This window comes from Cryptomeria japonica, chromosome 10 (assembly GCF_030272615.1).
Source record: "Cryptomeria japonica chromosome 10, Sugi_1.0, whole genome shotgun sequence".
NCBI lineage: Eukaryota > Viridiplantae > Streptophyta > Pinopsida > Cupressales > Cupressaceae > Cryptomeria > Cryptomeria japonica.
The window spans coordinates 501,064,387-501,081,461 of record NC_081414.1 but is presented as its reverse complement, the minus strand read 5'-3'; the positions used below and the strand labels follow the sequence as shown (position 1 = coordinate 501,081,461).

General features: G+C 38.3%; 1 protein-coding gene across 2 annotated transcripts; it reads right to left on the bottom strand.

The window, feature by feature from the left end:
- Positions 1-1,080: 1,080 nt before the first annotated feature.
- LOC131039415 (uncharacterized) lies at positions 1,081-16,775 on the bottom strand. Of its 2 annotated transcripts, none has more exons than XM_057972167.2 (11): positions 16,620-16,775; positions 16,384-16,493; positions 13,085-13,214; positions 3,359-3,497; positions 3,048-3,260; positions 2,825-2,963; positions 2,389-2,539; positions 2,175-2,284; positions 1,952-2,049; positions 1,787-1,856; positions 1,081-1,563 (listed from the first exon to the last, which is right to left on the bottom strand). In XM_057972167.2, the coding sequence occupies exons 2-11, from the start codon at positions 16,474-16,476 to the stop codon at positions 1,471-1,473; spliced, it is 1,236 nt and encodes a 411-aa protein (XP_057828150.2). In that variant the 5' UTR covers positions 16,477-16,493; positions 16,620-16,775; the 3' UTR covers positions 1,081-1,470. The 2 variants fall into 2 exon arrangements, with proteins under 2 accessions (XP_057828150.2, XP_057828151.2); XM_057972168.2 differs by having other exon boundaries at positions 16,384-16,514; positions 16,620-16,769.
- Positions 16,776-17,075: the final 300 nt, after the last annotated feature.

The window sequence follows — 17,075 nt, the reverse complement described above, 5'->3', positions numbered from 1 at the left end:
TTCAAGTTGGATCTCCCATCTTTCAATTTGTCATTGATCATTTTTGCTTTTTTCTTGGTCTCATTTGTCTATTCTAAGTTGAAGAGCTATCTTTTATCTTATGCGAATATATTGGCTTTTGACTCTGTCTTATCTTGAGTTGGTGTTTTCACTTTCTATTTTGTTTTATTGGGCTCCTTTTGAGGTGGAGTTACCTTGCCTCTTCCTGCGCTCCTGACTTATTGAGGTGAACGTTGCTTCTGCAGGTTTAGTGATGGTCCTGTTTCAGTGGTTGCAGAGTTCCTGTTTGAGGTCACAATTGTGATCTCATCGGTGGTTCCTTCATAGTCTCCTATGGAAATGGAGAATGTTTGTCTGCCCCCAGTTGTTCATTCAATATTAGAGGCTGTCTGTCTGCCAAGATCCCACCTTTGTCTTCTATGGAGGTGGAGACGTTTTGGGGTTTTGAGGTCTCTTGGAGACGAGGGTGTTGGCCCTCTCTCAGATCTTGTCCAAGCTTTTGTTACGAAAGTTTGGATTTGCTTGTTAGTTCGTCCCACATTTGATGTGGGATGTTGGTAGTTTTGTGCTGTTAGTGGCCTGTCTGGCTATGTGATGTTGGTGGCTTGTTTGGCCTGTATGCTGTAAGTAGTCTGTTTGTTAGCGGCCTGTTGGCCTAATTTCTATATCCTTGGGGCTTGTTCTACAGGGTCACCACCCTTATTTTGCTGCTTTTAATATCAAAAACAGAATAAATTGGTAAAAAATTGAATAACTTGAGAATCTGAGATGATTGACAAGTGGCAGAAAAAAAGCCTAAGCTGGTGGGACAATTTCTAGCCCCTCCACCGGCTCAAATCTGCAATCCTAGAAAGCAGTGGCTGCTACTTTTCAGGAAATGATTCCAATTAATCCTGTATCAATTTATTATTTTTTTGCTTCATGGGACCGCCTAAAAAATAGATCCTGGAGTCACCCAATGGGACCCAAACCTAAGAAGGCACGATATACAGAACCCCATTGTTTAGCATCCCACTTCTGTAAATGCAACTAAAGGAAAATTCCACAATAAAAATCGAAAAATTATACTGAAACAAGAACTGGTAAAAAGTGGTTCAACGTAATTAAATTAAAATTGTGTTTGAAATTATTAAAAAGGTATGCTATGCAGAAGCTAAATACCTTAGCATTCCATTTCTAAGAATACACGATTAATAAGGGCAGAACCCCAATATTCTAACCGAGGCCAAGAGCCTAATCACAAAGAACATGTCCAGAACAAAAATTGATTTCTTCATATCCCAATATAAAACTAACCATATTTAGCTTTTCTGTTTAAGCCTGTAAAACAGAGATTCTCAATCGAAAACCTATTTTTTTATGGCCTAATGTTACTGATCCTGAATTTAACTGCTCTTTTTACTGATCCGAGAAAAACCCAAGAGAGATTTTAGTTGGCAAAAATTGTACCAAAAAATGAAAAATACATGCTTATTGGACTGCCACTCCTTGCATTGCTTCAGGCACCTGTTCAGGAGCAGCATTCACCTTCTGAATGTTTCTAATAATATTTGTAATATTGTCCTGTCAGATCAAGCGGAGTAAATTATACGCGCAATAGAAAAATGCATTAAAACAAACTCTTGATCTTATTCTAACCAGTTTCCTCCATCACCCTTCCACATCATAACAAAGCATCAAAAACAAGTTATGAAATATTAAGACTGAATTGAATGAGAAACTATTATAATTTTTTACTATTATGACTGAATTATGCAAATTCATCAGATGATAAAAAAGTCACCACCTTCCAAAGTGACAGTCTTGAGTGCAGTTCATTCCATTGTGCTGGTCCAAATACTCGCTCAGTGGATCGGCTGCCAGTCACCACCAGATATCAAATAAAAAAAGAACCAACAAATCAGACTTATCATGTACCGGCCAAATGCAAATACGCGTGCATCATACATACCTGACAACTGCTACTTGGCGCATTTGATCCATCTTACAGTCTACCAGCTTTGCACTAGTTGCCCGAACTATCCAAAACTCTACCTCATCATCTGTGACCTGTTTAAGTTAAAAGAGAAATTGAAAGCAGGTGTCAACCTGTAACAAAGCCCTAGTCAATTTACAAAACTCTAGAAACATAGCCATACTGAGCACCTAGTAGATGGATTAAAACCTGGTATTACCCGTAATGTGTCCCTCACAGAACTGTAAGAAATTTCCCCAGACCCTTTTGAAGCAAGATCGGCAAAAGACATCAATCGCATTTTAGTTATGCAATCATCTCGAACAATACCTATAGTTGAAGACAAATGTGTAAGTTGTATTGTATCTTACTAACCACCAAGAAAATACAAGGAATGATATACACATTACACTCTTTAAAATTCAGAAGCATACCATAGCTTTTCAACAAAGCAGAATTTGTAGCTTCAAACTCCAAATAGGCATCTAATCGTTGAGTAAGAAAAATTTGCAGCAAGCGGTAAACCAAAGCATATTTTCCATCTTTCTCGAGTTGTGCCACAGCAGCCATATCTAGTAAGTCACACTGAATCAGGCACAATCCCTTTGGTTATTTGTGTCTCCAAATATCAAGAACTTGGCAATGCAAAAATAATAATGATGTACGCAACATATGGAATCCTGGTACTGATTGGATAAGATCCAAAAATAAGTCCAAAAGATATAAGCAAAATTAATAAATGGAAACTAAAGATTCTAGCACAGCCCTTTCGAACCAATATACCTCTAATATTCAATCAAGCATTTAAAAAAATGAAGTTTGTATATGCAGTTCATGATAAAATGAGAATTCAAATTAAGCAAAACGAACCTGGAACATATCAGGTGCTTTAACAAATTCTATTATGGCCCTCACAGCTTCTTCTTTTGCTTCGCCCATGGAGTAAGCATCCTCACCATCAAAAGTTGCTAAGTACTTTATAAGGAAGGAGTAAGAATCTTTTGCTGAACTGCACTACATATCATGAAAATTGTTATTCTAAAGTAGACTCGCAAATGAAATTTAAAATCTACAAATAGCAGGGGAAAATTACCCTTTATTGTCCTTGAGGATATTAGAAATTGTTATAAAAAGCTCTCGCTGATCACTTTTTGCTATATTCCACTCTTTCAAGAAAATATCCATCTTTTTGAAAGAAGGAATAATGAGATCTGCAATTTTCCCATTAGCCGCCAGTTTAAGTGCTCTTTTATAAACCAGGAATTTGCTATATCGATTGTCAAGCATGTTGTACAGGTTGAATAATCTGAGAGATCAACAAAAAGCAATCTATGATTAATATTCTCAAAAAATTAATGCATCGCAGAATAGTTTCTTCAGACAAACACAAGTTGAAGCCTTTACATTCTCAAGCGCAAGGCAGGTTTATCATTGGGTTGTTGGGTGACTTTTGTTGCTATCTGTTCTGCCATAGCCAGTGCTTCATCTGGAGTTTGCGCTTTTGTTACAAGGTTGCATATGACTGTAAAAATACAGTCCAGATCTGCACGAACACAAACCAGATTTATCATTTCCTTAATTAATAATACATGCACAACATATATTGCTATTTCAGCTGTTACGTTCCTGCCTAAAACATATACCAACTTTAAACCAAGTTTGTAATAATAGTTTCATTAAGAGCACAAAAATGAAGTCTCTTTGAATCCTGTCAAGGTTAATTGCCATTGAGCAGATAAGCTAAAATTGAGTGAACCAATAAGACGATTTATCATTTTCCTTGCACAAAGCAATTGGTCATGCGCAAAGATGACTTTTCTTGTTACAATTTAGGACGAATCTGAGACTTTATTGACCCTTAATATAGAGGCTATTGATTTCCTGCCCATTCATTTATGCTGTGCAAGCATAAATGGTGGAAATTGTAGGAAAGAAGGAAAGTTTACTCTAAAGGTTTCCATAACATCAACCCCTTCTTCAAAAGTCTACATTATGAAAAAAAGCTTTATGATGATTATTAAGTATTTAACACTGCAAGTGCAGACAACACATTGATGACCTTTCTCCTTGGTACAACCCATCCAGAAAGAATATCTGTATGTGGTCGAAAGAGAACACCCTAGTTCAAAGTTCTCAAGCAGTTGCATTTTTGGCCTGATCAAAGCTCTTCTCTGTGTCATGTCCCCTCCTCTGGGAGAATAAAATATTAATTTAATTAACTTAAAGTGTTACCTTTAGAATACTGTATTATAAGAAGAAATAATATACTATTATAAATAATTATATTAAAATAATATTAATAATAATAAATCTCCTTGGAGGCAACTCATTTTGTTTTTAGGGTGTGCCAAATTATTTCAAGTTTGAGGCCAACTAAAGTTTTGGTTTATCAAAGAGCCAACAGGTATAAAAGACAGAACATTTGGACATTTATGATCATCTGATTTTCATATTCATTTAGTTCATTTCCAAGTTTGGAGTGTCGATGCATCCAGGATGAAACCCCTTGTTCACCTACCTTGAGGTTAGGACAAATACCTTTACCTCTTGTCTTGTGCACCATTTCCAGGTTGCCAGTTGAACTGAATTTGAGATTTTGTGAAAATTGCAGATTGGACGATTTGGATATTCCAAGTAAATCCTCAGGCATCATTGTTTTCTGAGTGGAAGCTGAGTTATATTGAGTTCAAGAGCTATTCTTAGGGTATGCTGGGAGCTGAGACCTGCATATTTCATCACATAATTCCACCATCGTTTGACTTAAGTTTGGCTGCTGATATATCAGACAAAATTGCTGTTCTTTGGGTATTACTATTAACTTTCAAGTCTCATCATTCTTGGAGTGTGAATGCATAGATACTTCCCATTAATAGATCATATTGAGAGATCAACCACCCAGCATAAATCTTGTTATCTGACATTCATAGCAGAGGTTTACAGCAGAAATAACAGGGCTTTGATTGCAGATCTGGAGTAAGCCACCATTGAAGAAACTCCCCAATAATTGCTGCTGCGCCCAAGTCTTCATCATTCATTTCAAGACATAATTTGGTCATTCCAGCCACTACCTATCCGTGACTTAAGGACGGAAGGACTTTGTGATACAGTGAGTAAATTGTAATCGAAGTTCTGAAAATCTCCTTTTTTATTAGACAATATATTCAGAATTTCAGACTAGAGTCCCTTGTGGTGACTTCAAAATGCATATGTTTGTTTATAAATTCTCATCTGCATTATAATAAAGAAGCATTATTTCAAGATTCAGTTTACTGCTCTATTCAGTGATTTGCCTGAATAATTTTGAGCATATGGTTGTTTGAAAAAATTCAGATTCATTGGGAAATCAGATAAAATTAAGAGTATCCCATTCGATTAGCATGCTATAACTGTGGATTTTAGGGTTCATATTTACTTGTTAGCCATTCAGATCATATTTATACATGCAAACATAGTCTGAGACATTTCACTCTGTTTTATGTTGCCCCTCTACATGCAAATTATGCCAGCCAAAGGCTCAAATTCAAATTCCTGGAGTAGTTGCATTTTTAACCTGATCAAAGGCTCTTCTCTGTTCCCTCCACATGCAAGTTAATTGTCAATATTTAGGTATTCATGACGTATGTGCATATATGTGTACTTGTAGTTAATTGTCAATATGTCCATGGTTTCTTGTAATATGCATGAATAACTAAGGCAGCACACCTATATATACCCATGACAATAACGTTTTGAAAGACAATTCAAATTCAAATGAATATAGAAGTGCTCATGCTTTGCTCATTATCAATCTGTGTACAGGTTAGTTCTAGTATATGTTTGCAGGTTGTAGTAAGAAAGTCATAGCAGAGGGCAATGGGTTCAATGTGTTTCGTATATGTTTTATAGCTTCAGGAGCTATTTTCTCTTAATTAAAGGCAGGGAAGCCTTCATGTTCTAAATAAAATTAAATGAAATGTTTTCCAAGGCAGGTCGGCCTTGATGGGCAATTAATATTTTATATCTTGTATTTTCTCTAGGGGGCCGACCTAGGCAAGAGGTTGCCTAGTTATGTATTTAAGGAAGATCAAGTCCTCTCATTTGTGTATCACAATTCATCCTCTCAAGTTCACCTCTCCTAAGCAGCAGAAGAAGTTTGCATCCTTCTAGCAGCAGATCGAATTCTTCAAGAATAATAATCATTCATTCAAGAGAAGAGACATGTATATTGTTGTATGAGACTTGGCCCTGTATAAGGCCTGATTGTTGCATGCAGAATTCTGCACTTCTTTATCTGATATATAAGAGATTATTTGCTGAGTTTTTCTCCCTCGAGTAGGAGGGTTTTCCCAGTGTAAACATCGTGTTCATTGTCTTATGTGTTGCATTTTCTGATTGCTTACATTTCTGATCCTAAAACTAACATGGTATCAGAGCGGGTGAGATCTAGGGTTAGGGTTTGCAAGGGTTTGCAAATTTAATCCTATGTGAATATTGTGGGAGATCAATTGCTGAAGGAGGCTAAGAACAAAAGGATCAAAGGTGAAAGAAAAATCAGGAACTTAAGATCAGGAAGAACTTCCTCGGGATGAAAAACCTCACCGAAAATATCAACCACGGTGGTGTAGATCTTGTCTGGTTGATTGCTGATAGTTTCAACAGAGACTATGCTGGTGTATCAATGTTGGTGGTTTACAGAATTGCTCAGAAGGGTTTGCAGGAACAAATTCTGTTGTGAACAAAACAAATTAATGAATTTTGGAGTTGAAAGAATTTTCAGGGAAGATTGGGCGCCATGTGGGGTTCGAATTTTGTCCTAATACAAAAATGTAGTTTTCCAGCGAAGTGCATAAGTATGGCTGGCGCAACTAAATTATATGCTGGGCGTTATTGTTTCTATCTGCTGGCGCAGTCTTATCTGAGCTGGGTGTGAAATTTTACCTTGCTAGGCGTGAGCATATTACAGGTTAAGACTCCAATTAAATGCTAGTTTGATTGGGCAATGCGAATGCCATAAGCACGGCGAGTAAACTCTCTTTCTGTTAGCCGCCTGACTCTGGAATTAAATAATGATTGGCTAGGCGATGCAAGTTACGGCCATATAATGCAATTTATGTCCTCCACAACTAGTTTGAAGCTGAGTTTGGCGTACCAATTTAAGGAAGGCATTCAGGTTAGTAATTATTATTAGCATATTGTTATCTATCACAATGTATGGGTGCCATAGTTATGTTTGAATGTGAATATTGTTCATAAGAAGACGACAATAGTGCTGGAGCTATTGCATACCCCAATCCTCGGACTGGCGTAAGAGTCTAGAGAGGATAAATTCTGCATACAAACTGGTGCAACTAGTTTACAGATTATATATAATCCTCAGCAGCTTTCAGAAGGGTTGTGGGTTTGTTGTTTGCTATCGCCACTCATGAGACAAAGTTGTAATGGTGCATGTGGCAACCTGGTTTACTTTGGTGCAGAGAACTGGTTGATATTAAGGCAGCATTTCAGTTAGACATTCCCCCATAAACCTTTGCTGGAGGTCGTGGGCACTCAGAAGGTTGCAGGACCATATAAAACCTACGCCATGCATAGACCTGCCATTATTTGCTGTTGAAGAGGTCGCAGGGATCTGTGCATCACTACTGTGATTGGCAAAAGATAATAAGTGGTGGCTGAGCATGAATATCCTGACACTTCTCAGTCTCTGGTGAAAGCTTCATAGGCTCTGAGATTCCAGGCGTTTCATTCTACAGGAAAAGAGATTGCATCAGACCTGGAGTTTGCTGTTATTTCAACATTCTGGGCGGTTCTGGTGGAAGTTCATGTATTTTCAGGCTTAAACAAAGTTATTACCAGGTGGCTGTCAATAGTTGCTTCAACTGTTGTCATTCGATTGGCAATGCTTCCTATGTCAATTTTGCTAATCATAAAGTGCATTAGCATTTTGAAGATGCAATGCAAACGATGGATCAAGGAGTGTGTCATACACTGTGATGAGGGGTTTGAAATCATTTGAACTCGTTTTTCATCATGATCTTTGTGGCTGAGTGACTCAGCTGTAAAGGGTTTGCTGCATTGTTTGTAGCTGGCATGGTTTTCTAAGTGGAGCGGGGCATGGGAAATCTTTGATAGCTGATTGGAGTTGTTTCTTGGAGGATTTGGATGCCTTAAGGGGTGCCATACAGACCTGTGTTTGACTGAAAACTTATGACAGACCTGTTCCTTGTCCATCCTTGGTAGATAGAGGATATTTGAAGATTGCTGGGTTAGTCTGGTGATGATCCGTGTCATTGGGAGTCATTATCAGACTTATAGCTGTTATATCCTTAACTTTTGGGAGTGTTGGAATGCTGCTGGGTGAGTTCAATGTTATTGAACAATCTTGGGAGCTATTCTTGGTGAGTCTGAAGGTGTTGGAAAGAGATTTTCTTTGTCATTCAGCCCTGCAACATTGGACAGCAGACCTTAAAACAGATGCCGACTTCAAATGTGGCTTGACTACTATGACAAGATGCAAGATTCAGATGAAGAGTTGGAAAGAAGAGCTAAAGCAGCTGAATTGTGTTTGATCTGGAAAATATGAGGTCGGTTGCATGGGATGGCAACACACAGTTACAGGTCTAGCTCATTGGTGTATCAACAACAAAGAGGTAAGACGGTTTGAGGAGCAAAAGGATGATGAGAGATTACATAAGGAATTCAAGGGAGAAAGCCCTTGATGCATCTTATAAGGAAGTCACGCAGGCTGAAGAAATGAACAAACATGGAGACACTGCTTGCAGGCATGGGACTGAGTTGGTGGCACATAACTTCATTGGAGACATCTCTTGAAGAGGAAGAACCTCAACAAATTGTCATTGCGATCAGTTTCTTTGAAGAGGAGGAAATGTCATTCAGAGGGAGTTAAATTCCGAGAATTCAAGACAAGTTGAGAGCATGTCCAGGAAAAGGATTAAGGTTCTGAGATCAGTCAAAGGAGGGGAGTTCACTTCCAAAGGATTTCTTTGCAATCTCTGAGGCAGGGATCAAGAGGGAGTTATGTGACTTACTAAGAAAAAGAGAAGGTGTCAGCTAAGTGGGTTGATTTTTTTATTTTATTTTTCAGCTGCAGAGAACAGAATTGCACAAGACAGTCAATTGGGATTTAACATTGGCAGCTCTGCAAACCTGTTCAGAATAGGATGATCTGGGATGAAGGACAGTCCTGAACTCTCGCAAGACAGTAATGCCAGAGGTGTGCATTGGAAAATGTTCCTCTAAGGCAAGCATTGCAGGCAATCTTGAACAAGGAGGTCAAAGAGTCGATGCAAGTCCTTGGAGCTTCAAAGGGAGTCACATCATCATGAAGATTCCTTGTAGTGTATATTTCTTTGAGAAAGAGAAATATGAGGTGAAAGCCCTTGAAGTGTATATTTCTTTGAGACGGAGAAATATGAGGTGCAAGCCCTTGTTCATCTCTGAGACTTAGATAAGACGTCATGTTGAGAGACTCCATGACGACATCACATTGAGAGACTCCGTGATGAACCATTGTACTTGTGTTTCTTTCCACACATGGGAATAGCCATGGTGGACGTCATGTTGAGAGACACCATGACGACATCACATTGAGAGACTCCGTGATGGACACTTGTACATGTGTTTCCTTCCACACATGGGAGTAGCCATTGTGGACGTCATGTTGAGAGACTCCATGGCAACATCACGTTGAGAGACTCCGCGATGAACTCTTATACATATTTGAGATTGAGATGTGTTTTTTTACAAATGGGTGTAGCCATTATGGGCGTCATGTTGAGAGACTCCATGACGAGGATATCAGGAAAATACCTCCGTAGCTAAGAGGGAGTGTTAGTGTTTTATAGCTTCGGGAGCTATTTTCCCTTAATTAAAGGCAGGTCGACCTTCATGTTCTAAATAAAATTAAATGAAATGTTTTCCAAGACAGGTCGGCCTTGATGGGCAATTAATATTTTATATCTTGTATTTTCTCTAGGGGGGCGACCTAGAGAAGAGGTTGCCTAGTTATGTATTTAAGGAAGATCGAGTCCTCTCATTTGTGTATCACAATTCATCCTCTCAAGTTCACCTCTCCTAAGCAGAAGCAGAAGTTCACATCCTCTCGTAGCAGATCGAATTCTTCAAGAAGTATAATCATTCATTCAAGAGGAGACATATATATTGTTGTATGAGACTTGGCCCTGTATAAGGCCTGATTGTTGTATTCAGAATTCTGCACTTCTTTATCTGATATAAAAGAGATTATTTGCTGGGTTTTTCTCCCTCAAGTAGGAGGGTATTCCCAGGGTAAACATCGTGTTCATTGTCTTATGTGTTGTATTTTCTGATTGCTTACATTTCTGATCCTAAAACTAACATTTCGGGTGAGACTAAGAGATGTCAATTTGCATTCCCTTAAAGTGTTTAGCCTTAGATCATGCGTGCATAAGGAATAGTAGTTCTTTGCACCATGTAGTGTGCTGTTCAGAACAATGGGCAAAGGACTCCATGTGACTCCACTGAGACTGTAAGGGAAATCAGTATGCATTAAGTCTTTAAGTGTTTAGCCTTAGGTTGTGCACACATAGGGAAGAATGGATAATAGAAATTTCACAGATTCATGTCTTATAGCATATCTCAATGATATCTTGATTTTAAATGCAACATGGGAAGAACATCTCATCCTTATCAAACAACTCTTGTGAATCTTGAAAGATGAACAACTTTGCATGCGTTTGAAAAAGAATTACTGTTATAAATAAGAAATGGATCTAGTGGGAAAGTTGAGGGCAGATCCTGCAAAGGAGGAGGTTATCACAAATTGGCTTAAACCAAAGATTGCCACAGAAATTAGGACTTTTGTTCGTTTGTCCAATACACGCTGAAATTTGCTCCAGCCTTCTATTCTATAACCTCACCTCTACACAAAGTTGTAGCCATGGAAGAGAAGATTTCATTGGGGAAGAGGACATAATGAAGCATTTGAATTGTCGAACTATAAGATTAGTCATGCTATGTGCGAGGTAGAAACAAGTGTGAGTGAATATGCTATGTGTGCCATCTTGCTTTATTATTGTGTACAAGTAAGCCCATTTGATATCATTTATAAGTTTTTACTTCAGATGTTAAAGGATGTCTCGTATACGATAGGGAATTATATGCACTATTCAAGCTATAATGAAATGGAGGCATTATTGCATACTAAGGACCAACCTCTATGCAATTTAATACTTTTGAGGTAAAAGGTTAGCCCATTTGTTATCATATGAAAGTTTTTACTTACAGATGTTAAGGGATATCTAGTATACGATAGGGAATTATATGCACTAGCTCAAGCTATAATCAAATGGAAGCATTATTGCATACTAACCACCAACCTCTACAATATTTGCAAGCTCAAAGCAAGTTGCAAGTAGCAAAACATTATGGATAGATGGGATTTTTATGACAATTTCATTTGGTGATCAAACACAAGAAAAAGAGCACTCGTATGGTGGTGGATTGGTTATCTAGGCCACCAATCCCAAAAACAAATTCTGTAATGGATATGGTAACCCAATTAAACCATTTCACAAAAGAGATTTATGAGGAGGAATATGCCCAAGATGCAGAATTTGGGTGAGGTTCGTGGACTTGCAAACTCAAGGAGTTGCCAAAGTCAATAGGAGTTCTATCTCAAGAAGGGGCTGCTCTATAGATCAGGGAAACCATAGTTGCATAAATCTTTTAAAAACCACCATGTATTCCAATTAACTATAGCTTGGCCTTGATGACAATTTTGTGATTTGCAATCAATCAATCAAACTAACTTTTGACCATTTTTTGGTCAATTAACATATCTTTGGATCTTACAATAATGCTTAAGCTTATCCCAACTTCATTCTGCCACAACAGTAACACTTAGAAATTAAATTTATATCACCCAAGTTACAGCTTTACTAGGAGTTTCTACAAGATAAAATGCTAAGGAGAAGCCACAGCTATTGTAGCAGTCATACAATTTTTTTTTCAACAAATGGAAGCTTTTGAAATGTTTTTATGCTACCCACCCAGATTGACCAGATAAAATCTTATCTTTGATGCATTTTTTAGATCCCTGAACACAAAATGTACTATAGAAACGCCAATGAATTTTCTGTACAAACTTAGCTCTCAGGGTTTCTTAATGCAAAGAATTCTTTCTGGAGTAAATTCATATCTATGATTACCTAAATGTGTAACATTTCCCCAGCTCTTTTATACCCTTACGAATCATTTGAAAAGCAAGTCGAGCACCATGACAGTTTATGTCATTTAGAGCATTTCTTATTAATACCTTCTCAACTGGACAGGTGTGTGCCTCAATGGCACCATTGAAATAATCTCATCTAGAATTCTGACATTGAAGTTAGAAATACTGTTCTCCAACAGAAACTAACTTTACCCAACCAAATGCATGTCCCATGCACTGTGACATTAATTGCACTGGAAAGGGCAACTCTGCCAAAAACAAGCTCATCGGAGAACACGAACAAACTAGACCTCAACAAAGGCCAAGACCCAAAGGAGTTCTAGATTCCTCAAAAAGAAACAAAATAATATGAAAGAAGGAACAGATTAGCTTTGAATCTTTTGCTTTTATGGTTATTCTTCAAGCATTGACAATCCATGCAATTATGTTGACAGCATTTACTTTACCTTCCTCTAGCCTAACATTAACCATATTTAACAAGTCTAAGGAACACATTCACTCTTTAACCACCTGTGCATTTTTTAACCACTTTCATCATTTTTATCAAATTAAATCGAAGCAGTAAATACCATCTACAGTTACTAAGATTTGGAAAACAAAAAATTGTTACACGAACAAAATAATAGAAAAAGATTAGTCTGCACTTCTAATAGCCTAACCCCTGTGCTTTCTCCCCCATTAAAGAAAATAAAATGCCAAAATTAGAATTGTAGTAAAAATTCGAGCAATGGTTCAGGAACTCAAATAGCTGCTGAGTATATCATATTCCTAACATGTAATAGTTGTGCAAACATACATCCCTAGCATGCAGTAGTTTCCCACACAAAGCACTTACTAATTATGTATTCCAAGCCAAGAGGTTCTGTTAACGGGGCTTTGAGAACTGTCACAAAAACTTGGATTAAAAAGTTTGATTCACAAACCTTTCTCTGAGGAGCTGGAAAATATCAGGTCAGCTGAAGTGAGCAAAAGTGATGCCAAATCCGACCATCTGCCTTCCACCATGAAGGTTTGGGCCTCATCACAACAACGCATCACTTGAGGTTCTGCAACCTGCTCAAACAAATTATGAAAGGAAGAGGCATTGAAGGAATCAATATCCCCAATAACGTGCAAATATCTGTACAAGTAATAAATCTCCATTGCCTGATCTAAAACAAAACTACAATTGGTTGGCAACTGTTATTCACTAAACACCATCCAATATAGTATTTTCACATTAAAAGCAGAATAATAACTCCTAATCATAGATCACTAAAAAATGGAAGTGATGTCCTAACCAACAAAAGTAAAAGGACTGTTGCTGAGAATATAAGGAATCTGATTTTTTCTCATGAAGAGCATTTCCACAGGCCTTAGGCAAAGAAAAAAAAACATATGAAACAGAAATAATAATCATAAATCTAGCATAATTAACAAATCTTTCCACTTTGCAAACAAGAAATATAACTATCGATTACTTCATAGTTCATACACTAAACGCACAGCATTGTAAAGAACTAGTTTCTTGCATATTGCAAGAAAAACCTTCAGTACCTACTCCATCTGGTATCTCTTTTAATAGTTACTTTATCCTCGAGGGGTACCTCATTTGAAATAATTGTAGTATTGATTTCAAGTCAGCTTTGAGGCAATAAATTAGAACTCCCTTTTACTGCTTATAAACTTTAAGAAATGTTAAAGATATTAGTCAGTAGTCTAAGTTGTTATGGTGTAACGGTAATGCGCAAACTCAAAGATATGTGAGTCATGACCTGTAGTCATTCCAAATCCCTTCCACCACAGCAAAGCAATGAATAACTCCAATAAAAAAATGGTGAGATTATTGTGATATAACAGTTTTAGGTACGTCCAAATAACCAAAAAAGTATTAGCCAGTTGGCCCCAAAAAACCCAAAGATTGCCAGTATGACAATATTCCACATCACAGATGTTAGAAAAAAATTAGTCAGCCCCATAATTGTAACAAAAAGCCTAGGAATAAATACTAATCACAGAGCCCGTTAAGGGGCTTGGCTGGGTTCAATCTAGCTCTTCTTCTCAACCTAAGGAGATTTGGAAGCGACCTTTGGAAGGATGGTGGAAGATTAACTTTGATGGTGCTTCTAAAGGTAATCCTGGGCCATCTGGTGCGAGATTCTTTGTTCGGGATTGGAAGGGGGATGTGGTGTCTTTAGGAGCACAAAAACTTGACCCAGGAACTAATAATATTGCTGAAGCTTCAGCTGCATGGATTGCAGTCAGATTTTGTAGGAGGATAGGTGTTAGAAGGCTGCACTTGGAAGGGGATTCGTTGATCATCATTCAGGCACTAATGAACGGTAGTATTGAGGCATGGCATCTACAAAATTCAATTTTCAGTATAAGCAATGAGGAGATTTAATTGTTTTGGAAACAACCGAAGATTGTGCAATATCTGTCTTGTACACTTCAAGTACAAATAGTGAAGAAGTGTAGTGTTTTTTGACGGCCGGTAATTATGAAGTGCAGGCTCATTAATGAAAGAGCTTGAGCCGAGAGGAGTCAAATTTATTTGCTGGTCATGTTCATTTTTCATTGTTCGATGGTAAGTGTGAAGCGGAGGTGTAGAAACGTGGTGGAAGCTTTTTGCAGAAGTGGTGATTTTGAGGAGGGTTGAAGGTGGTCATGATTTGCAAGGTGGTGAAATGGAAGCAAATTTTGTTGAGACATGGACCAGCTGGGACTCGAACCTAGGACCTTCCATACACTACTGGAGTGCTCTACCACTGAGCTACTAGCCCCTCTTGGAACAGTCCATCATCGGTCCAGGTGTGGCTTATTTCCAACACCAACACCCCCCCTTAAGCCGAACCTCTAGTGTGCTTGGGGCTCCTCGCCTGGACCTAGCTCTGATACCATGTTGAGACATGGACCAGCTAGGACTCGAACCTAGGACCTTCCATACGCTACTGGAGTGCTCTACCACTGAGCTACTGGCCCCTCTTGGACAAGTCCATCGTCGTTCCGAGTGTGGCTTATTTTCAACACCAACAAATTTCACCTTGCGAACACGAAAACTATTATGCCCCTTCTATGGGGATTTAACAGTGAGGAGGTTGCAGGGTTTATTCAATTTTTGGGATGAACATTTAGCGTCGTGCATCTTTCTCATTGTGGGCAAGGCATTTGATGGGGTAAAGCATAGATATAAGACAAGGATGGATGTTTACTCCTTGATTATGGCGTGAGGCCTGGAAGTTGGCAAAGAAACTAGAACAGTGAGGTGGTAATGGAGGCTCTGGTTCCAAAAGATTTTCAGGGCGAAATGGAGTCTTTTCTGGAGTGGGCGGTACCTGGGGAGGGGTTTGATATTGGAGAAGGTGTGGAGAATGATGGGCAGGGGATATAGGCAGTAATAATCCCCTTTGAGAGATGGTCATGAGGACAGTGCAAGTTCCATCGCAGGGCAGAGGCGAGACATGGATGGGAAGCCCTGAAGCTCTTGGTACAGATTAAAGAGCTGGATGCAATCATAGAAAGAGCCAAGGCCGAGGCAGAGGTGCGGGGAGGAGAGTTCTGCATCCAAAGAAGCCGAGAGCGAGTACAGGGCCGGGTAGTGAAGCAAGTTCCTCAAGGAAGCATTGATGCAGCTTTGGGTCTATTGCAGTTTTTGATATATGGTAAGTTTTGTATATGGTGGTGTCGTCCGTTTTTTCTGTAATTCTGTTATGGTCGTTATACTGTTCGGTGGGGGGGGTAGGTTTTCGTATGCATGATGTAGTTTGTGTTTTCGAACATTTCGATTACGTTTCAGTTAGATCTGATGGGGATACCTATTTTTGGCCTCTGTGGTTGGTTTTTTTGGAAAGATGACATTGGTCCTCAGACATTGTATATCTCTTTTTGATACTTAATAAATATAACATTATTACCGAGAAAAAAAAATTCTAATCACAGAGGGCCAATAGCACGCTGGAATGCAAAATGGGAGGTCCTCGATGGATAACGGCTAGAAGCCCCAAGCACAACTCATGTAAGAATATTGAAATACATAGTTACACACTCAAGCATGTAAGTTAGAGGTCCTAGGTTCGAGTACCATTAGATCCAAGCGAAGTAAACATGGCATCAGAACTACACATGTCACATTCCGTCTAAATGTTGGCATAAATCTTTAGGCATACAATAACCAGCTTTAAAATATGGGAAGACCTTAACAATTTCATCTACTAGATTTTCGGTGCAAAGGTTGAATGCTTACTTCAGGTCCTGCATCAGCCCACGCCATTTCTGCAGTGAAACGAGCCACGGCAAGAGTGGCATCATCCTCCGAAGTCTCTACTACCGCCGTCATTTTACACTGCACTCAACCTGGATAGCTCAAATCAAAATCTGCATCAAATGAGATATGATGTCTCGGCAGAAGACATAAACCTAACGCTGTATACACAAGAACATTTTTTCTTTAAAAATAATATTCTGGTTTGCATTACTTACAGCTTAGATTACGAGGAGTACAGAATAAATACAGTAAACTGTGCAGTTCAATGGCAAGAACAAGCAGAACAAATACACTACGTAAATCTCTAAAGCCAAAACCCTACAAACAGGGTTATCGTTTTGGCCCAAAAAGGTATAGAGACAATTAAAATGAAATAAAATGTATTTAATTATTATTATGTTCACAAAGATTAAACGGTTTGTGGCACCACCAATTTCTCAATTTCTCAATTGTTTTAATTGTGGAAATATTAATAGGAGATGTGGCACTCTTGAGAGGTTGCTCCTTTTTTTTTTCTTTATTTATAGGTGGAGATTAATGTTTTTTGTTCATTATGTCGAAGGTATTTTTTATATGAATTAAATCTTTTAACTTCTATGATCAATGGTCCATATCTATGGAGAGACTTGCAAGACGATTGCAATGTTTAGAGCCATTGGATCATTTCAATA

What these genes read in the sequence shown, in the direction of transcription:
- LOC131039415 (XM_057972167.2), bottom strand. Translation starts at nt 16,476, where the DNA reads ATGACGGCGGTAGTAGAGACTTCGGAGGATGATGCCACTCTTGCCGTG. An exon ending in GGGCTGATGCAGGACCTGAA is followed by an intron (nt 13,215 to 16,383) that starts GTAAGCATTCAA and finishes TTGTTTGAGCAG; the next exon opens with GTTGCAGAACCTCAAGTGAT. An exon ending in CAAGACTGTCACTTTGGAAG is followed by an intron (nt 1,564 to 1,786) that starts GTGGTGACTTTT and finishes TTGATCTGACAG; the next exon opens with GACAATATTACAAATATTAT.